Here is a 22,763-nt window from a genome sequence, read left to right on the forward strand (position 1 = left end):
ATGCGCAAATATGACAATATTATATTTTTCTCTCTAATATTTCTTTTGTTTTTTGAATCTATCTTTTTATCAAGTTGAGAATTTTAAAAAAATAGGAGGTAGATTTAACTCCACTGATATAAAGTGTTCATTGTTTAATGGCCTCAAGGGTTTCCCCATCTCTGCTATCGCTGATATAGTGAGTAATGGTTATAACAAGGAAATTTTGTCGGTCCCTTGATGCTCATTATAACCAAGTTTGACTGTAGTCACAAGTTTTCTGACTATTTAGACTTGTTAGACTGCAGCATCCCATTTTTCTGTAAAAAAAAAAAAGAATAAAATTCAGATAAACTAGCAAAACATCTGGATACTAACTTAGCATTGAATTACCCAACATAACGGCCTCCATAGCTGAGTGGGCAGGAGCGGGGGTGCAGTAGCACACGCTCTTTGAGTAGACCGGGGTTCAAGACCTTGACTGCTGAATATGGTCGATCTGCCAACCCACACTGGACCAGCATGGCAGATTATGGTCCATTTCCCTCAACATGAATTGTTGAGGAGGCTTCCATCCTGCAGTGGGTTGATAATGGCTGCACTTTACTTTACTTTTTTACCCAACATATATAGCATTACTAGTAGAACTGCTGTTTAAGAAGCCATTTTTAACTCTTTTCCAGCGTATACACATAAACTCTCATTATAGCACTTTCAAAGGGAATGGTCCCAAAGAGTGATATAAGTGGGACCTACCTTTTTGGTGGTTATTTTTCATGTTTCTTCAATATTATATTTTGCAAAATAATATTGACTTTTTTTTTTTTTTTTTTTTATAGTTGTTGTTGTTATTTGGTTTTTAGGAGCATTAGCAACTAACGCTCCTAAAAACCTAAAAACATATTGCTCCGGGGATAAGCGGTGGTCATTCCCTGACCTTTCCGCATCCTCCGTATTTGGTGGTCACGGGCTTGAACCCCGGTCTAATCAAGAAGCATGTGCTACGCACTGCTGCTCCTGCCCACCTGGCTATGGAGGCACCCTTTTTTTTTTTTTATTGTGTTTTTAAAAGTGTAGTACCAGAAATATTTAAAACCTGAATATTTCTGGTACTACACTTGCTTTATTATCATCTTCAGCCTGGGCCCCCTTTTTTTTTTTTTTTTTTGCTTTTTTATATTTTTATGAAGTATAAAATTTTTATACTTTTTTTAAAAAGTATAAAAATTTTGATAATGCTTTAATTATCAAATTGAAAGCATTATTAAAAATAATTCTTTCATTAAAACTGTTGAATTAAAAAAAGCTGAGGAGAGTGGGAAAATGCAATGATGAATAGCTAGACACCGAGTTGTAAAGAATATCACCTACTTACCTTCAGAGGTTTGAGTTAAATATGAAATAAATGTCATCTGCATTGGTACAATTTCTCTGAAGTAAATAAAGTGCATGATTAATGATATCTAGAATTTGGTCTCTATCATACCTTTCCCAAAGAAAAAATTCAAGGGGAAAGGAGGACTGCATGTCTGGATTTATTCCTTCTTGGAACCTTAAAATGAGTGAATGAACAGGAAAATGTGTAAGCAGGAATGCTGCGCCAACTAAAAAATACATATTTCATAGGTGTGACCATGGGACCAGAAGAAAAGAACATTAAAAGTGGGATAGCGATGTAAATGAGAGTTGTTATAAGGAGAGTTTACTGTATATACTTTTTTTACATGTGGGCTGTGAGGAGTTCATGCTTGTATATATTTTTCAAGATTGTTTCGGGTACATTTCAAGTAATGTGTCTCTTTATGTCTAAATTGTTTTTACGATGTCTTCCAGTAAGTCCTACTGTCTCTTATTTGTGATCCGAATAGTTGTAGGTACAGTTTATAATAGGTGGCAGTGGCAGCATGAAAATAGCATTTAAAATTGGAGGAGGAGGAGATTATGCCTGTCAGCCATTGTTTGTAATTGTAAGGTCAAATGGTGCAAGGAAGCAGACTTTTTTTCTGCATTAGCCAAATAAAATAATAATAAAAATAAAATAAAACAGAATATTCATACTGTTAAGAATGAAGAAATAAAATATTCAAACACTTTATAAAATATGAAAAATAATTTACATTTTTTTAAAGGCTAATATGTAATCCTTTGTTTGTTTGTTTGTTATTTGGTTTTTAGGAGCATTGGCAACTAAGGCCATATTGCTCTGCGGATATGCGGTGGTCATTCCCTAACCTTTCTGCATCCTCCGTATTTGGTGGTGACAGGCTCGAACCCTGGTCTAATCAAGAAGCGTGTGCTACGCACTGCTGCTCCTTCCCACCTGGCTACGGAGGTGCCGTAATCCTTTGTTGTGACTCATTATGCATGTGAACAAGAACCCTCTAAAGGGTTTGTAATGTGGTACTCATTTATTAAATATATTTATTGTGGTTGTAAATTGTTCAAATAGTTTATTTCATGATGAATGACACCCACTTTTTTTATTCGTTGGTGTGCATGCAGCCCCTACCAAACTATGGCAACTCCATGTTTATGATGTGTAGATACTGTACAGATAAAGGCCAGTCAGTGTAGTGGCATAAGTGTATCATAGTGTAGTGTCGGTTTGTGTTGAGTGACTAGCCACTTAGCCTAGGTCATCGCAGCAAGCTACCACAAGCTAGTTTCCATCCCTGGCACTTGGAGCCAGGCCAGGAATCTACTGTCTAGTATAGATGACATCGTACCCATCTGGCCAGCATACAGATCAGAAAAACACTGGAGTGGGGCAATGTATGCAGAGTAAAATGGAAAAAAAAAAAAAAAGAGAGAGAAGAGAAAGTACTAGTATAAAGCAAGATAACAGAAACAAAGGGAAGAGAAAAAGAAACAGAATTTTAATCCATGACATCCATACTTAATCCAGTTTTCAGGAGAGACTATCACAATTTGTCTTGCTCCTAACAAACTGCGATCTTTCCGAAATGAAGGACAAAGAGCACTCTGGACTAGAATGAGTCACACAGTGATTTGCAGCTAAAAATTTTTCCAAAGTCAGTGTTGCATTCCTGTATGAGCAATCAGCATAAGAATGTCCACTTCTTGCATAATGCAAACAAATTTTTGCTGTGAGTAGCAACATTCAGCAGTGTGTCCATACTATAGATATTGATAACACATTGTGGTCAGGTAATATCTTCTGAAACGATAAGCACTATAACCAATAAAAATACAGTTCAAATGCTCAAAATATTCTCTCACCCTGTGACTAAGGGCCAGGATCCAATTCTTAACCTGACCTATTGACATTTTCTTTGTGGGGATTAGACCGACAAAGAAATCTCATTTAAAGACTTGATTAAATTCATACTGTTCCTGTATCCACAAGGTAGCCATTCCATTATGCTTTGAACTTAGTCAGATGCACTGACACATTGTGAAGCATCTTATTCCTCTACCCCATAATGAACTTCACGAGATCTTGTCTTCTGTTATTCTCTGAGATTTTATATTTCTTTCCCCTGATTCTTCTCTCCACCTTGAGGGAGACGAGACCTTTCTCATTTGTTTTACTCGATTCTTTCAGCACTTACACACCTCAATTAAATCCCTCTTAGATGTCTGCAGTCCACAGCTTCTAAACTGTTCTTCTTACGTGCATCATTTTGCATGCACTCATCACTAATCTTGTTGCCCTTCTTTAAATCCTTTCCAGAATTTGTCTTTTTAGATATGGTCTCCTGAATACAATATTCCAAATCACTCTACGATTTTATATAGAGGGATGATGACATCCTTCTCCTTACCAGCAGAGGTTTTATAAATCATGGAGACAAAATATGCCTTCCTAGTAAACCTGTTTGCACTGTACAGAAAATTTCTTCTCAGGTTGAATCATAACACCTGTCTTTTTCATCTTGAACCACTTTTAAGTCATCTCCCCCTAGTGTATACATGACTCCAGGATTTATTTCTGTTCCCCATTTGCATTAGTTTGGATTTGTTAATGGTTTGCATCCAGTTCCTTTGTGATCACAAAGGAACTGGATGCAAAAAATAATTTTGATATCATATACTTGGATTTCAAGAAAGCTTTTGATACCGTTGCACATGGAAGACTGCTGTACAAATTGGAGCGGTATGGCATTTAGGGCAAGTTGCTGCAATAGATAAAGGGATGTTGAGTGGGAGACAGCAGAGAGTGTTAATAAATGGATGCTGCTCTACATATGGACTAATGTTATTAGTGGAGTGCCCCAGGGTTCAGTGCTGGGCCCATTGTTGTTTTGTGTATTTATCAATGATATCGATGAAGGTTATATCAGACTTAATGTCCAAGTTTGTAGATAATACAAAGGTTGGCAAAGTTGTTCATGACAATAAAGACAGTATGCTACTGCAACAGGATCTAGAAAAGTTAGGCAGATGAGTTGAGAAGTGGCAGCTGAAGTTTAACCATGACAAATTTAAAATACTGCATATGGGTAGCAGTAACCCCAGAGTAACGTACCAACTGTGGGATATTACATTCAGGATAGTGGAGAATGAAAAAGGCCTGGGGATAATTGTGCAGTCAGATATGAAGTTTTCTGTCATTACAGATGGTCTGCCAGAGCAGGTTATGGAGTTTTATCAGTGATATATAGGAATTTTGCTAGTAGAGACATGGAAGTGATTATTTCTTTGTATAAGGCAGTGGTCAGGCCACCTTGAGTACTATGTACACGTCTGGAGGCCTAATTTTAGGAAGGATGTAAAGTTGCTAGAGAAGGGCAACAAGATTTGTGAGAGGAACAAATCAGTACGCTTACAAAGAAAAGCTTAAGTTCTGCACGTTACAGCATCTGGAAACTAGACACCTGCGAGATGATCTGATTGAGGTGTATAAGGCCTTGAATGGTTTGAGCAGGCTCAATGCTGACTGTATACTTCTGCTCGCTCAGACTAACAACCTGGGTGGGTTTTTAGTCTAATAGATTCAAATTTGAGTAAATATAGTTGTAGAATATATGTGTGGAATTTTGCCTTTAGCCAGCAGGTAGTTGATATGCTGGAACAGACTTCCATCTGTTGTAGAAGTTGATAGCTTAAATAAATTTAAGACTGAATTAGACAAACACTTGGAGTGGCAGTGGTTAAAACCCTCCCATTTCACCCATCTGGGTGAAATGGGAAGGTTTTTTTTTTTTTTTTTTTTTTTTTTGGCTGATGCTGTATAAGCTTGCTTTCTTGCATCATATGCCTCAACTAATGCTGATATGTTCATAAGCCTCACATTTAGAAGCAATAAACTTTAGTTGCCATTTTCTGGACCTTTTATGCAACCGATCCAGTTCTTTTTGAAGCAACGTGGCTTGGTTCAAATTGTTAACCATCCTTGTTTGTTTGTTTTTTTTTTTTTTTTTTAGGAGCATTAGCAACTAAGGCAATATTGCTCCGGGAATATGCGGTGGTCATTCCCTTGACCTTTCCGCATCCTCCGTATTTGGTGGTGATGTTAACCATCCTTCCCACATTCAAATCATCAGAAACTTTGACAGCTTCTATTGCATACCCTCATCAATATCATTTATGAAAATTGCAAATAGGAGGGGACCCATCATCGTTAAAGCCTGAGGGACTCTACCTGTTACACTGGTCCACTGCTTACCATTTATGAGAACCCTCGGTTTCCTATCTTTTAGCCATCCTGTAATCCAGTGTAGGTTCTTGCTAGTAACTCAAGTTTCTTCCAGTTTGCATGGCAGCTTTGTATATGGGACACTATCAAAATCTTTACTGAATTCTAGGTATATATATAATGTCAAAATTGTTAACTGCATCTAACTGTTTAATGACTACATCATAGTGATTTACTGATTGGTCAGACATTACCTCTTAGTGAACCCATGCTGGGATCTATTCAAGATACCATTCTTGTTGAGATGGTTCTGAATGACAACCTTTTCCTCAGACTTCCACAATCTACCACAGAAGTATAATTAATCAACCTTTCTCTAGCACCACCTCTGTGCACTGGGGGATATTAGCATTTCTTGAGGCTAAGGAAATCTTCCCCAAGTCTAATGACTTTTTTATTAACATTCCCAAATAGTTTGATACCCTCACATATAATTTTAATTATAACTAAATATATACTATCCTTTAACAAATGGTTATCTGACCTTGTTACCTTGTGTTTCTGTGATGAACATCTTTGCATAATTAGTTGTGTTTTATGTGTACAGTAAGGCAGACAGGAGGGGATGGGAGAAGAGAAATTATGCTCTTGGTTAAGGACATCGATTCTAAAACAGTACACTCAATACACAGTTTGCCAGTGCAATATCAAGTCAGTATGGCATAAACACTGGTAAAACAGAAAAATGAGAGTAGAAGTATGTTACAGACAAACTGACTGTGATGAATATAATGAACAACTATACGAACAAATATGGTGGGCCACTAAACTCACTCAGTCCCCAGACATTTCTGGATATACTGGATGACTGTTTTCCATAATACCATATTAGAGAGGCAACAAGAGAAAACAGTACTCTTGATCTGATTATCAGCAGTGATCATAGTGTATTGATTTGTGATTTATATAAGGATGTTACTACTGTCAAGGATAAAGGGAAGAGATTTTGCTTTCACAAAAAAAGTAACAAAGAAACAGTCTTAGATGGTTTTGAAATCCTTTTCAGTAGGATCACCTGATGTTGTTTAGAAATTCTAAATGGGAAATGTTCAATGAAATAATTGTCTAAGAGATATTGTTCAAGATTTAGGTTTAAATGGTTATCAGATGAACTGATAAGACTAGTGCATGGCTCCAACTCTCTGGATTGATGATGTGAAGACATTTGTTTTTGCTTAATTTGATCCCTTCCCCATCTTGCCATAATATAGTTGGTGACAAGGAGTTCCTTCATCTTTTTACAAAAAATAAATTATGTTAAAATTGGAATTTTTTTAAAAAAAAATTTGCAACTTATTTATTTTTTTATACTGCTTATTTTTGTTACCAAATTAGCCAAATAAGCTTGCTTGCTTTCTTTCATCATTTGCCACTACCAATATTAATACTTAGTAGTGTAGGATCACCTTGATGGGATATTATATATATTCTGTCAATTACTATCATGGTTTAGATTTGTAAAGAGATTCTTCCTCTCTTAACAAATTTAGGATTAGTCACTCAAAGTAACTTGTCTTAAATTTATATGTATATATATACATAAATTTAAAAATATGTTACCCGCCTCCATAGCCGAGTGGTCAGAAGTGGGAGTGCAGTAGCACACGCTCTTTGAGTAGACCAGGGTTCAAGCCCCTGACTGCTGAATACAGTCGATCTGCCAACCCGCACTGGACCAGCGTGGCAGATTATGGTCCATTTCCCTCAGCATGAATTGTTGAGGAGGCTTCCATCCTGCAGTGCGTTGATAATGGCTGCACTTTACCTTTTTTTTTACCCACAGAAACAAAAATAAGATTTGTTACTATGGGTAATATCATCATCATCAGCCATTTTCAATCCACTGCAGGATGAAGGCCTTTCCAGCAACTTTCCAGTTCCTTCTGTTTTGAGCACTGGCCATCCATTTACTACCCAAAAACTCATGAATTTCATCTATCCATCTCCGCCTTTGTCTTCCAGGTTTTCTTCTAGCTCCTCTTGGGTGCCATTCTGTTATTTTCTTAGTCCATCTGTCATCATGTCTTCGAGCTATGTGTCCTGCCCAAGACCATTTTAGTTCTTTAGTTTTGATAAGAATGTCCTTTACTTGAGTTTGCTGCCTAATCCATGTGTTTCTCTTCTTATTTAACAGTCTGATTCCCAGTATAATTCGTTCCATTCTTCGCTGTGTAGTTCTCAGCTTCTCTTCCATTCTTTTGGTGAGTGCCCAAGTTTCACTTCCATAAGTCATGGTGGGGAGTATACATTGATTCATTATTTTACATTTCAGACAAACTGGGATATTGCTCTTCAGTATGTGACTATATTTCCTGAATGCTATCCATCCAAAATTTATTCTTCTCTTGTCTTTCCTTGTCTTTCCAGTGCCCGAAACATTGCCTTATGCTGTATGGAGTCAAATGCCTTTTCATAATCCACAAATGCCAGGCATAATGGTGTTTTATGTTCATTTGCTTTCTCCATTAGCTGTGATATTACGTGAAGGTGATCCATAGTTGAGAATCCTGTCCTAAAGCCAGCTTGCTCTTTCGGTTGATTCTCATCAAGTATTCTTTCTAATCTGTTAGTAATGACCCTTGTGAACAACTTGTAGATGTGGGATAACAAGCTAATTGGTCTATAATTTCTGATTTATCTCCTTTCTTATGCAGCAAAACTATGATTGCATTATTCCACCGCTTAGACATCACACCTTTTCTAATGCACTTTGTGAAGATCCTTGCCAGTTTTTCTGTTATGTCTCTTCCTCCCAATTTTAACAACTCTACAGTAACTTCATCTTCCCCCGGGGCTTTCCGATTCTTCATTTTCTTCAATGCATGTTCTACCTCATCAGGAAGAATATCGGGTATGTCGTATGTGTTGCTACTTTGCAATCCATCTTCCCCACTGCTGGTATCATTCCCTCACTCCTTGTATAATTCTCTATAGTAGTCTTCTGCTATTTGAATTATGCCTTCTCTGCTTTTTTATAAGTACACCATCGCTATTCTTCAGTTTCAGTATCATTTGTCTTTCTGTATTACTTTGGCTGCTGATGGCTGCTGATTTAAATCCTTTGTTTTCCCTTAATGCTTGTTCTACTTTTCTTGTGTTAAATCTTCTTATGTCCTCTCTGAGTCTCTTTCTAATGGTTTTGCATAACTCAGTATACTGAGTTATTTTCTCCCTGTCAGTGTTTTTCTTGCTCTTCATTTGTCTTCTTCGGTTCATCATGACAAATGTTTCTTGACTAATTTTTTCTTCTTTGGATTTCTTTTTCCCTATAGGTTTCTTGGGCTTTATCACTTTCAGAAAGTTGTAATATTCCTCGTCGATATCTTGGTCCTGAGCAGTCTGCAGAAGCTCAAACTTGTTCTTAAGTTCCAGTACATACTGCTTTTTCTCCTCCTCTGTTATCTCAAAGACCTTTGTATTATTTACTCGAGTCAGTTTTTTCCTTTCCTACATCTATATCAAGTGTACATCTTACCATTCTGTGATCACTTCCAGCATTTACCTTATTCAGGACGGCAACATCATTCACAATATATCTTCTGTTAGTGAGGATGAAGTTGATTTCATTAGTTGTTAATCCATTTGGACTCTTCCATGTCCACTTTCTGTTCACCCTTTTTCATTACTGACAGTCCTTGAGGTTCTGCAAATTCCACAAGTCTTTCACCTCTTTTATTTCTTTCACCAATTCCAAAATTTCCTATAGTTCCTCTTTCTGCGTTGTTTTGCCTTTTTCCAACCTTAGTATTGAAGTCCCCCATAATAATAGTGTAGTGGGTTTTCTGCTCATCTAGACGACTCTCAATTCCGGTGTACATTTCTTCAACCTCTTCATCATCATGGCTCGATGTTGGTGCATAAATCATTATAATCTTTAGCTTGTTCCTCTTAGAAATCTTGAGTATTAGTCTTGACACCCTTGGTGATGTACTTTTGAATTCCAAAATGTTGTTTTTAAAATCTGTACGGACCAGAAACCCAACTCCACCTTCACTCCTTTCACTGTTTCCATTGGTGTACAGCAGATTTCCACTTGATAAACTTATAAGTGATTCATTTCTTCTTCTTGTTTCAGCCAAACCGATGATATTCCAATTCACATTTTCTAATTCCTTTTCCAGCTCTAATATCCTGTCTTCACCGATGAGTGATCGTACGTTATAACAGGCCAAGTTCAATTTCCGTGCATGGCAGCCTGGTCGTACCCAGAGATTCTTAGCACCCTCTGCTTCCACTCTGATCTTCTCGCTGCCGTAAGAGGAAGAGTGAAAGCTGCTGGGGACTGAGGGCCATTTGTATTGTTGTGCTGTCATATGCTGGAGGGTTTGGTATTTTCCTCTTCACGCTGACCAGGCGTCTTGAAGAGAACCACTCTACACGTTCGTTGCCACCTAAGTGACGTAACAGGGCTTACCATCGAGAAGGTGTGCATGAGTGGATTTTAGGGAGGCAGGCCAACCGGACTTCTCCTAAATCTTCTGTAATAGAGAGATATTGGATCCATCAGTGTTTTAGGCTGAGTGTCTGATAACGCACAGGATACCTGTTCCCCCTATAAGCCCCTCTAATGGGTAATATATATGTACTTAACTTATTTATACATTATTACTTCTTAAAATCATGGTACTACTTGGGAGCATCAGGTTTGTAGTATAAATAAGTTAAGTACATATATAACCCATGTATGTATAATGTCTAATTGTCACTGCTGTACAATAGCATTAATGTAGGAGCTAATACCCTCATTTGTGCTATTTAAAAAATTTAATATTTAAATCCAATTGTCATTAGACATAATTCCAATATATATATATATATATATATATATATATATATTGGAATTATGTCTAATTCAATCGTCAGACAAAATTAATACAAATGCCCGTAGTATGGCAAAACTGTAGAGCGAAAATTTAACATAAACCTAACAATTAATCATAATTGGGGGGGTAGAGAAGGGGTAACAAGACAGAAACTGTTGTTGAAAGCCTACACATAATTTAGAATATAATTTAAATCCAATTAAAATAAATCCATTTTAAAATTTAAAATATAGAACCAATTGTATAACAATTTAGCAGCACCCCCCCCCCCCCTAGTAAGGTACCAGTTCCGAGAAACGTGAAATATCACCAAAAGAGACTAATCAAACTACCAAAACAAAAAATAAAAATAGACTGACCATTATGCCCCATATCGACAGAGGACCACGAGGCCAATAATGGTCATGGAATCACTGCATTTCAATTGCCAGACAAATCGTCGCATAGGCGAAACGATCGAATGACCTATCCACCCCTCCTTCCTCCGATTGAGCCACAAATGCAGAGGATTTGTACAGTGGTTATCCTTATGCAGCAAAAAATAAACAACAGAACAGATCAGCATTCCAGAGCAAAGCCACACCACGGACATACTGAAAGCTTAACCAGCTATAACCAGCTTATATAGATACAGAAAATATATTTTATAGTTTGATTAGTCTCTTTTGGTGATATTTCACATTTCTCGGAACTGGTACCTTACTAGGGGGGGTGCTGCCAAATTGTTATACAATAGGTTCTATATTTTAAATTTTAAAATGGATTTATTTGAATTGGATTTAAATTATATTCTAAATTATTTGGAGGCTTTCGACTACAGTTTCTGTCTTGTTACCCCTTTCCTCTACCCTCCCAATTACGATTAATTGTTAGGTTTACGTTAAATTTTCGCTCTACAGTTTTGCCGTACTACGTATTAATTTGTATTAATTTTTCAATACATAATTTCAGTAATATATTGCGTATCACGTGGAGGATCTGTATTTTTTGCCTCTAATCACTACTTCATGTTTATTTTCTTATTTATCTATTTTATTTTTTAATGTCATTACTTATATATATATATATACACACACACATGCACATATATCAGTTATGCAGTAATCATGGTTTAGATTTGTTAAGGGGGTTCTTCCCCTTTTAACAAATCTGATTAGTCACTCATAGCAGCTAATCAAATTTGTAGTCACAAAGGAACTGGATAACAAAAAATTAGTTTTACATCATGTACAGGAACTCGCCGACTTACTTAAGGGTTGCATTCCGCAGAACGCTACATAAGTCGCAGAATTTCCCCCATACTTGTGCAGCACTCGCCACTGTGCTCGCTGAATTGATTGAATCAAAAAAGAAATGTTCAACGAACAGGTAAATAGAATTATTTATTGTATTTATTCAATTTTTTATCTCATGCGCAGGAAAAATTACAAAAGCATGCAATTTAAAAAAATTTTCAAAATTATAAAATTACAAAAAAAGGGAGAAGACAGGCATAACATCAGTAAGATTTACCTCTCGTCATTGTTGCCAGAATTCAACATCTTCAGCTGATAAGCACGCTGCTGCGGAGGTTGAGGGCTATGGAGATTTAGAAGGGGTCGGCCACTCGACCTTACGAAATAACATATTATTGGATGAATGGACGGTGGTTTTTTTTTTTTTTTTTTTTTTCACTGTAGATTTCTTTGTAGCAAGCAAGCATATCATTCACCCTTCTGTTAATTTTTAAGAATCATTCGCTGTCAGGATCCATCTTCTCAAACCTCGCCATTGCTGATGCAATTTTGCGAAATTGCATCTCTCTGGCGATGAAGCATCTCGGCTGTTCATTTGGTTCATCTTGAGCTTCGTCAACATTTTCTTCTTTCAGTATTGCTGCCTGCAAGTCAATATCTTATTTGTTAGATAATTCCTTCTCTTCTTCCTCTGTTAGCTCCTCCATGTCTTTGGTATCAACCTCCAACTGAAGTAGCTCTGCAACCTTTACAATCTTATCTCTTTGGTATCAACCTCCAACTGAAGTAGCTCTGCAACCTTTACAATCTTATCTATGACCTTCTCATATGATTCGTATTTTTCAAATCCTTCGAAGCCCTTTACGTGCCGTGGGCATTTTTTCATCCATGCGCCATTTAAACAACTTTTAATAATTTCTCCCCAGGCCTTATTAATGTTTAAGATGGCATGGTAAATATTGTAAGATTTCAAAAAAGTCTCTTAACGTAAAATTTTTCTCATCGTCTACTGCAGGCAATGCCTGAGCAAACGTGCGTAAATAGTTTGCTTTTAAATTTGAAATAACACCCTGATCCATAGTTTGGAAGAGTGAAGTTGTGCTTGGCGGTAGAAATATGACTCTCATGTTAGAATTGAAATAATCTAGATGCGTAGGATGTCCAGGAACATTATCTGATAGAAGCAAAATCGTGAAAGCAATGTCGTTGTCTTTACAATATTTTTTAACCTCAGGAATGATGCAACATTTAAACCAATCCTCAAAGAGAGATATTAGCATTTAGCATTAGTAGAGGCATATGATGCAAGAAAGCAAGCTTATGCAGCATCAGCCAAAAAAAAAAAAAAAAAAAACTTCCACTTCACCCCTCCGTTCGTTTGAAATACCTATCCAGCTGAGCTTTAAATATATTTATGCTATCAACTTCCACCAACCAACTACGCACTGGCTAAAGGCAAATTTCTGCACATCTATCCTACATCTGTCTTTCCTCAATTTGAATTTATGCCCTCTCAGGTGATTATTCTGAGCAAGAGGAAGAATCCCATCAGCATTGAGCATGCTCAAACCATTCAAGGCTTTATACACCTCTATCAGATCACCTCGCAGGTGCCTAGTCTCCAGACACTGTAATTTGTAAAACTTAAGCCCTTCTTCGTAAGAGCAACCCTTTGTTCCATTCACTAATCTTGATGCCCTTCTCTGTACTCGTTCCAGCAGCTCTACATCCTTCTTGAAATGAGGCCTCCAGACCTGTATACAGCACTCAAGGTGTGGCCTGACCATTGCCTTATACAAGGGAATTATCACCTCCTTATCCCTGCTAGAAAAATTCCTGTATATCATTGACAAGACACCATGAGCTACTCTTGCAGCCCGTCTGTACTGCTCAGAGAACTTCATATCTGCCTGCACGACTACCCCCAGGTCCTTTTCATTCTCTACCACTGTCAGTGTAGTACCACAGAGTTGATACATTGCTCTGGGGTTGCTGTTTCTCATAACACTGACAAATGTATTTACATTTGTCAATGTTAAACTTCATTTGCCACCTCTCAGCCCATCTGCTCAACTTTTCCAGATCCTGTTGCAGCAGCATAGCATCAGTAGTGTCCTTAACAACGCTGCCAACCTTTGTATCGTCTGCAAACTTGGACATTAAGCTTGATATACCATCATCAATATTATTTATAAATACAGATAACAACAATGGACCCAACGCTAAACCTTGAGGGACTCCACTAATAACATTAGTCCTCGATAAGAAATGTCCATTGAGTACCACTCTCTGTCTATTCCCACTCAACCATCCCTTTATCCATAGCAGCAATTTGCTTCCAATGCCAGACTGCTCCAATTTGTGTAGCAGTCTTCCATGTGCAACAGTATCAAAAGCCTTTCTAAGATCCAAGTATATAATATCAAAGTTATTCCTTGTATCCAGTTCTTTTGACTGCATCATAGTTTTCAATCAAATTGGTCAGGCAAGACTTCCCCTTAACAAAACCGTGCTGTGTCCAAGCTATAACTGAAGTCTTGTCTAGATGATCCTGCAGTGCTTCTTTAACCAGTGCTTCCATTAATTTTCCTGGAACAGAAGTTAAACTCACGGGTCTATAATTACTTGTGTCAGCCTTTGATCCTCCTTTGTGAATTGGGATCATATTTGCACATCTCCAGTCTATGGGTACCTCCCCTGAGTCCAAGGAAGCTCTCATAATTATGGCTAAGGGTTTGCTTACTTCCTTTGCTGCCTCCTTTAATATAACTGGATAGATCCCATCCAGACCAGGCACCTTTCTTGTGTTTATCTTCAACAATTTCTCCTCCACTTTACTCTCAGTTATTACAAGATTATCTAGCTTACTTCCAGAGTTGAATACACCTCAGGAATTCCCCTCACTGAGTAACTCCTCATGTGTGAATGTCGATGCAAAATATTCATTTAGTTTGTTAGCTACCTGAGCAGGATCATCAACAGTTGAACCATCGATATCAAGTGGACCAATCTGATTCATCCCCTTCCTTCTAGAGTTTACATAAGTAAAGAACTCTTTGCTGTTTTTCTTTGCATCCCTTGCCAAAGATTTCTCGTAATCTGCCTTCGCCTGCCTAACCTCCTTTGTAACTTGGTTACAGATCAATTTGTATCTATCATAGGCTTCTGTGTCACGTGTTAATTTGTAAGTATCCCATGCATTTTTCTTCTCTGCCATATGCCTCATTAGTTCATCTGACATCCATTTAGGTATAAACCTTGAACAATATTTCTTAGTTGGTATGTAAAGCCTAGTAGCTTCCGAGATAAGTTCTTTGAATGCTTCCCATTTTGAATTTGCTGTGGTAACATCATCAGTTGGTCCCACTGTATAGAATTTAAATACTGTCACTTTAAATATTGTTATTCATGCTCTCTGGTTCAATCAGAAATGCACGGGTAGGGTGGCTTTATTGATTCCCTTAAATGCACAAGGATTTCCAGAATGGTACACAAGCAGTGGTTTTAATCTGCAATCTCCTGCAGCATTAGCCCAAGCAAGAGTGTGGCCCTATCTTTTGCGATGCCTTGAAACCTGGTATTGTATTTTCCTCTTTGGCAATGTATGTTCGATCTGGCATTTTTTTCCAATACAGAGCAGTCTCGTCAGTGTTAAAAATTTGATGCGTTGAATAGCTGCCTTCATCAATATTTTTTTCCAACACATCACAAAATTTCTCTGCAGCTGCAGAATCAGCACTGGCGACTTCACCGTATACTTTAAACGTTGTGGAAGCCAGCGCAATGCTTGAACCTATTAAACCACTCATTGCTTGCCACAGACTTGGGTTGGGGTTCGCCGTACTTATCCTTAATATCTTTATAAATACTTGTTACTTTTGCTTGAATGGTCATTAGACTCAAGGGCACTCGCTTCTGAATCTGATTTTCCATCCATATTATTAACAGCTGTTCCATCTTCGATATAGCACCTAACGCTGTTTTGTGATCACTGTTGATCTTAAGTGCATTGATCCTTTGACATGTTCTTTTATACAGGCACTGTCCTATAAAATAGTATTCACTGTTGAAGCAGCGAGACCTAATTCCTAATTCAATAGATGACAAACTTTATCCTGCTTTGTACTTCTTAATCATTTTCATCTTCATTTCTAAATGAATTTTGTTTTGTTTCCTGCCACTACCACCATTTGCAGTTTTCATTGGTCGCTTTCCCTTCATCATTGTAATACATAAATAGGAATGAAGAGAAGTTTCTTAAAATTTGTTTTTTATATGATTGAAGGTTTAGGTGAAGTGAATAATGCGTAAAAACCCACACAATTGCAGTTATCGTTATCATCGCAAATGCAATAAGATCGAGTTTACTACCCATTTATAATTAGATGCATTAACAGAAAAGCCCAATAAACCGGAAAGTGCAAATTGTTTTTATTGTTTTATGGTCATGCCCTCCAGAAATGTGCTTTAGAAAAATATTACAAAGACGTTCAAAACTGATTCTTTAACGGGAACATATGACAACGATGAAAGGTTAGTGCAATTTCCATTATAAATATGACCTTTTAGACAGAGATAAATAGCTTGGTAAAATAATGAAATTTTCAACTTCCAAGAACTTGGAGTGAATTACAAATAAAAAAAAAAAAAAAAAAAGTGTTATTGGGTTCACATTACAATATTTTCACGATACCTCCATTTATTCCTACAGGATGCAGAATACGTTTCCACAAATGTTTTAAGTTTGCACCGGCCTGCAAAAACTTACGTAAAGTTGAATTTCCGTAAGTCGAGTATTATGTAAGTCGGAGTTCCTGTAGTTAGGTTTCAATAAAACTTTTGATACTTCATATAAACAACTACTGTACAAATTAAAGGCAATGTGACATTAAAAGAACATGTTACTGCTATGGATAAAGGGATGGTTCGGTGGCTAAAGAACTGAAAATGGTTATTAATGGCCGCTGCTTATGTTAGAGTAATATTATGAGTGGAGTCTCTCGGGGTTAAGTGTTAGGGCTCCCCTTCATGTTTTCAGTTTATTAACAATGTCGGTGTGTATTCGGCATATTCAGCTTAATATCTAAGTATGTTGTCGATACAAAATTGGTTGGGGTAGTTATTCACATTAATCGGGATATGCTACTCTAATAAGTGGGTAAATTAGGTAGATAGGTAAAATGCCATTTGATCTTTAACATTGATAAATGGTAGATACTGCATTTCGTTACCTGATGGAAGTTTGTTCCAACAATCAATTACTCTCTGGCAAAACTGTCTTGCAGCCATCATTTTCCACTTTAAATTTATGTTCTTGTGTGTGTGTGTGTGTGTGTGTGTGTATTTCCTCTGAGAAAAGTAAGGTAAGCAAAGATGCCATCAGTTTATTGTAATTCCTAATTTCAATTAATAGACATTATGCATTTTTAATGTAAATTAGTCAGTATTATACATTTATTAATATACATTTAGTAGATGCATGAACAGTTATAATATAATTGTTTATATACAGGAAATATTGTCATAACACTGTGCTGAATGGAAATACCTCTGTTGTAGTGAAAAATATCTCTTCAACACTTATTAAAGATCCCAGTTTTTGTGAGTAATTTTTTCTTTGTTGATTCCTTTATACATTCAAATTTCCATTTATATATTGTATTGTATTTTTACCTTTTATATATATTTATTATAATATTTATAATAAAAATTCTTTGCCAAAGAACAATTTTAATAGTAAAATTGCTGCATCAGTGATCATTGCTCTCATTAAGCTGCTGTTTTGGATCATAAACAAAGTTAAAGTTTGCCGTCCTACGTCAGTCATGATTTGGCAGCAACTTTCATGATGTAAAAAAAAAAAAAAAATTTAAATCATACCGACAAACACTATAAAGAAGGCAAGAAAGCCCCTGAGCAATACAGTGTTTAATGGGTAAGCTATTCCAGCAAGGTTCTGTTCCAGCTCACATGGGAACACCTATACAGAGTCGCTGCTGATAGCATTTCTGAGTTGACCAGTGCCTCAGATTTGTCTTCTGTCTGGCAGTCCTGATTTGAGCTCTTTAGATTAAAAATTGTGGCCAGAGTTAAAATGCATGGCCTACAGCTGAGAACCTAGTGGTGAGAGCTGCAAGTGATATAAGAAAAGTAGTTATCAAATTCTAGATAAATATTTTGCATGTTGCCTTTGATGACTAGTCCTCCTATAGAGTTTAGTCAGCATGATACACCGATGAGCCAAAACATTATGAACACCTACCTAATATGATGTTAGTCCTTTGTGTATAGCCAAAACAGCTCATACCGGGCGAGGCATGGATGCTACACAATTTCTAATGTGTCTTGTGGTATTTGGTACCAACATAACCAGCAGATCCTTTAATTCCTGTAAAGGCCGTGTTGAGACGCAGCAGATTGGAATTGCTGTTCCAACACAAACCACAGATGCTCGATGGGTTTGACGTCTGGGGAATTTAGAGGCCAAGGCAATACCTGGAAGTCTTCCTCATGCATATACACCACTGCTAGGAGTTTGGTAAATAAATTTGATGAATTTGATGTATTGCTCAAAACATCAAAGGCAGATATTGTTGGGATATCAGAGACATGGTGTCACACAGATATAAGGAATGTAGAACTGGAATTTGGGGAGTACAATTTGTATAGGAAGGATAGACAGGATATTAAGGGAGAAGGGGTTATGCTATTAGTTAAGAAACACACAAAATCCAAGGAAGTGAAGCCAGTCGACATTGCTGGATAATTCAGTGTCGAGTCAGTTTGGTGTGACTTGGGAGATCAAAATTGAGAGTAGGAGTGTGTTATAGGCCTAATGACTCTGATGAGAATAATAAGAAATTGTACAGAGAAATAGAGCGGGCCATGAAATCAGAGAGTCTTATAATGGGTTATTTTAATTTCCCGGATATTGACTGGAATTTGTGTGCTGGTCACTCATCCACTAGCAAGACTTTTGTGGGTTTATTGGATGAGTGTTTTCTACATCAGCATGTTTGGGAGGCAACTAGAGGGAGTAATACTCTTGATCTGATTATCAGTATTGATTCTTCATGCATTAAGAATCTGCAGATAAAGGAACCACTAGGTGGCAGTGATCAACAGTGTGCTGAATTGGGATTTACTCAAAGAGGTAACTACCATCAGGGGTAAAGGGAAGGGTTTTTGCTTTCGTAAAGGCAACTTCGGTGGTCTGGAGTCATTAGGCCTATAACACACTCCTACTCTCAATTTTTGATCTCCCAATGCTTATGTCACACCAAACTGACTCGACACTGAATTATCCAGCAATGTCGACTGGCTTCACTTCCTTGGATTTTATGTGTTTCTTAACTAATAGCATAACCCCTTCTCCCTTAATATCCTGTCTATCCTTCCTATACACATTGTACTCCCCAAATGAGACATGGTCTGAGGCATTATTTAAATTCTATACAGTGGGACCAACTGATGATGTTACCAACAGCAAATTCAAAATGGGAAGCATTCAAAAAATTTATCTTGGAGGCTACTAGGCTTTACATTCCAACTAAGAAATATTTTCAAGGTTTAAGCCTAAGTGGATGTCAGATGAACTAATGAGACATATAGCAGAGAAGAAAAATGCATGGGATATATATAAATTAATGGGTGACATGGAAGTCTATGATAGATATAAGCTGGTCTGTAACCAAGTCACACAGGAGATTAGGCAGGCAAAGGCAAATTATGAGAAATCTTTGGCAAAAGATGCAAAGAAAAACAACAAAGAGTTCTTTACCTATGTAAACTTTAGAAGGAAAGAGATGAATCAGATTGGTTCACTGGATATTGATGGTTCAACTGTTGATGATCCTGCTCAGGTGGCTAACAAACTAAATGAGTATTTTGCATCTACATTCACACATGAGGAGTTATTCAGGAAGGGGAATGCCAGAGGCGAATTAAACTCTGTCAGTGAGCTAGATGATTTGTTAATAACTGAGGGGAAAGTGGAGGAGAAATTGTTGAAGATAAATACAAGAAAGGCACCTGGGGTGGATGGGATCTATCCAGTAATATAAAAGGAGGCAGCAAAGGAAGTAAGCAAACCCTTAGCCATAATTATGAGAGCTTCCTTGGACTCAGGGGAGGTACCCATGGACTGGAGCTGTGCAAATGTGACCCCAATTCACAAAGGAGGATCAAAGGGCGACACAAGTAATTATAGACCTGTGAGTTTAACTTCTGTTCCAGGAAATTTAATGGAAGCACTGGTTAAAGAAGCACTGCAGGATCATCTACACAAGACTTCAGTTATAGCTCGGACACAGCATTGTTTTGTTAAGCGAAAGCCTTGCGTGACCGATTTGATTGTATACTATGATGTGGTCACAGAGGAACTGGATGCAGGGAATAACTTTGATATCATATATTTGGATCTTAGAAAGGCTTTTGATACTGTTGCACATGGAAGACTGCTGCACAAATTGGAGCAGTGTGGTATTGGAGGCAAATTGCTGCTGTGGATAAAGGGATTGTTGAATGGGAGAAGACAGAGAGTGGTAATCAATGGACATTTCTCATCGTTGACTAATGTTATTAGTGGAGTCCCTCAGGGTTCAGCGTTGGGTACATTGTTGTTATCTGTATTTATAAATGATATTGATGATGGTATATCAGGCTTAATGTCGAAGTTTGCAAATGATTCGAAGGTTGGCAAGGTTGTTAAGGACACTAATGACAGTACGCTGCCGCAACAGGATCTACAAAAGTTTTAGCAGATGGGTTGAGAGGTGGCAAATGAAGTTTAACATTGACAAATGTAAAGTACTACATATGGGAAGCAGTAACCCCAGAGCAACGTATCAACTCTGTGGTACTACACTGACAGCAGTAGAGAAGGAAAGGGACCTGGGGGTAATTGTGCAGGCAGATATGAAGTTTTCTGAGCAGTGCAGGTGATCTGCAAGATTAGCTCATGGTGTCTTGTCAATGATATACAGGAATTTTTCTAGCAGGGATAAGGAGGTGATTATCCCCTTGTATAAGTCAATGGTCAGGCCACACCTTGACTATATACAGGTCTGGAGGCCTCATTTTAAGAAAGATGTAGAGCTGTTGAAACGAGTATAGAGAAAGGCAACAAGATTAGTGAATAGAACGAAGGGTTGCTCTTACGAAGAAAGGCTTAAGTTTTGCAAATTAGTGTCTGGAGACTAGGCACCTGTGAGGTGATCTGATTGAGGTGGATAAAGCCTTGAATGGTTTGAGCATGCTCAATGCTGCTGGGATTCTTCCTCTTGCTCAGAGTAATCACCTGAGAGGGCATAAATTCAAATTGAGGAAAGACAGTTGTAGGATCGATGTACGGAAATTTGCCTTTAGCCAGCAGGTATTAGTTGGTGGAACAGACTTCCATCCTTTGTTGTGGAAGTTGATAGCCTAAATAAATTAAAGGCTGAGCTGAACAGGTATTTGGAACAAACGGAGGGGTGAAATGGGAGCAGTTTTCTTCTTTTTTTTTTTTTTTTTTTGCTGATGCTTCATAAGCTTGCTTTCTTGTGTCATATGCCTCTACTAATGCTAATGTTCTGTGAACCAGTCTCCAACAATCCGGGCAGTGTGGCATGGTGCATTATTCTGCTGAAAGACGGCATTGCCAGATGTGAAGACTGTTGCCATGAATGGGTGTACCTGGTTAGCAATGATGATTAGGTATTTTTTTTTTATTATTATTTATTTACATAAGCACAAAAATACATAAACACTCTCTGTTTACAATCATTCGAACCTATGTAAGAAACTACAGCAGAAAATGGAGCTTCACTTACAAAATTGTAAAATGCAACAAAACTCTCAAAGATCAAAAGTAAAAGAAATACATGTATGCCACTCAGTGACATTTATGTATATGACCTGTTTGTAGCGGCTCCAGTACCTGGGTCCATCTCCACAAATGTCTCTGGCTTGACTATAGAATCTGTGTAAACAGGGCCTGAAATGTGAGTTGCCAACTCCTGAGCAACTGCTGCCTGATGCCCGTCCCAAGGCACGTGGAGACAGGCATAATGATGTTTAGGTAGGTGGTAGATGTCAGAGTGCCCGGCACATGGACGATTGGACCGAGAGTATTCCAGCAGAACATTGCCCAAAGCATGTCACTACAGCCACCAGCTTGTTTTCATCCCACGGCACGATCACTTCCCCATGTAAACAATGCATATATACCTGGCCGTCCACATGGTGTAACAGGAAATGTGATTCATCGGACCAGACGACCTTCTTCCAATCACTCAAGGTCCAGTTTTGATGCCCGCGTGCCCATTGTAGGCACTGTCGCTGGTGAACTGTGGTTAGCATAGACACTTGGAGCGGCCTGCGGCTACATAGCCCCATTTTCAGCAGGGTTTGATGTACTGTGTTGTGACACATTATTCCTGTCACCAGCATTCCAATTACCGGCGAATTGTGCCACAATCGCCCTTCTGTTGCCACGTACCATCTGGGAGAGCCTTCACTCACCTCGAGCATCGATGAGCTGTGGTCATCCGACAGCTCACTGGCGGTTCGTGGGTTTTCCCTCCTCGGACCACTTTCGGTAAATACTAACCACCACTGACCATGAGCATCCCACCAGCTATGCCGTTTCGGATATGCTCTGACCCACTCGTCTGGCCATTACAATTTGGCCTTTGTCAAACTCGCTTAAGTCCGCAGGCGCCTCCGTAGTCAGCCAGGTGGGCAGGAGCAGCAGTGCGTAGCACACGCTTCTTGATTAGACTGGGGTTCGAGCCCGTGACCACCAAATACGGAGGATGCGGAAAGGTCAGTGAATGACCACCGCATATCCCCGGAGCAGTATGGCCTTAGTTGCTAATGCTCCTAAAAAACCAAATAACAACAACATAACAGCTTAAGTCCGCTGCCTTTCCCATCTGAAGAACAAGGGTAACAACACTGATTAATGGAGCTGATTAATAGGTGTTTTTTATACCTTGTCCTGATCCACGTAGTTCACCTGCAGTTGCTTTGATTTTCATAACGACTCGCTGGTCATAATGTTTTGGCTTGTTGTATATATCACTG

General features: G+C 38.1%; 1 protein-coding gene across 3 annotated transcripts in view; it reads left to right on the forward strand.

The window, feature by feature from the left end:
• The window catches only part of LOC150078191 (voltage-dependent calcium channel subunit alpha-2/delta-2-like), a 663,667-nt gene that overhangs the window by 357,727 nt on the left and 283,177 nt on the right, over window positions 1–22,763 (forward strand). For all 3 annotated transcript variants that reach the window (XM_090384688.1, XM_090384689.1, XM_090384690.1), the window contains one exon: window positions 17,209–17,297. In XM_090384688.1, the coding sequence (XP_090240814.1) occupies window positions 17,209–17,297 (89 nt within the window). The remainder of the gene's footprint in view (window positions 1–17,208; window positions 17,298–22,763) is intronic.

The sequence above is a fragment of the Mastigoproctus giganteus genome, chromosome 11 (genome assembly GCF_048544385.1).
Source record: "Mastigoproctus giganteus isolate SK-2022 chromosome 11, ASM4854438v1, whole genome shotgun sequence".
NCBI lineage: Eukaryota > Metazoa > Arthropoda > Arachnida > Uropygi > Thelyphonidae > Mastigoproctus > Mastigoproctus giganteus.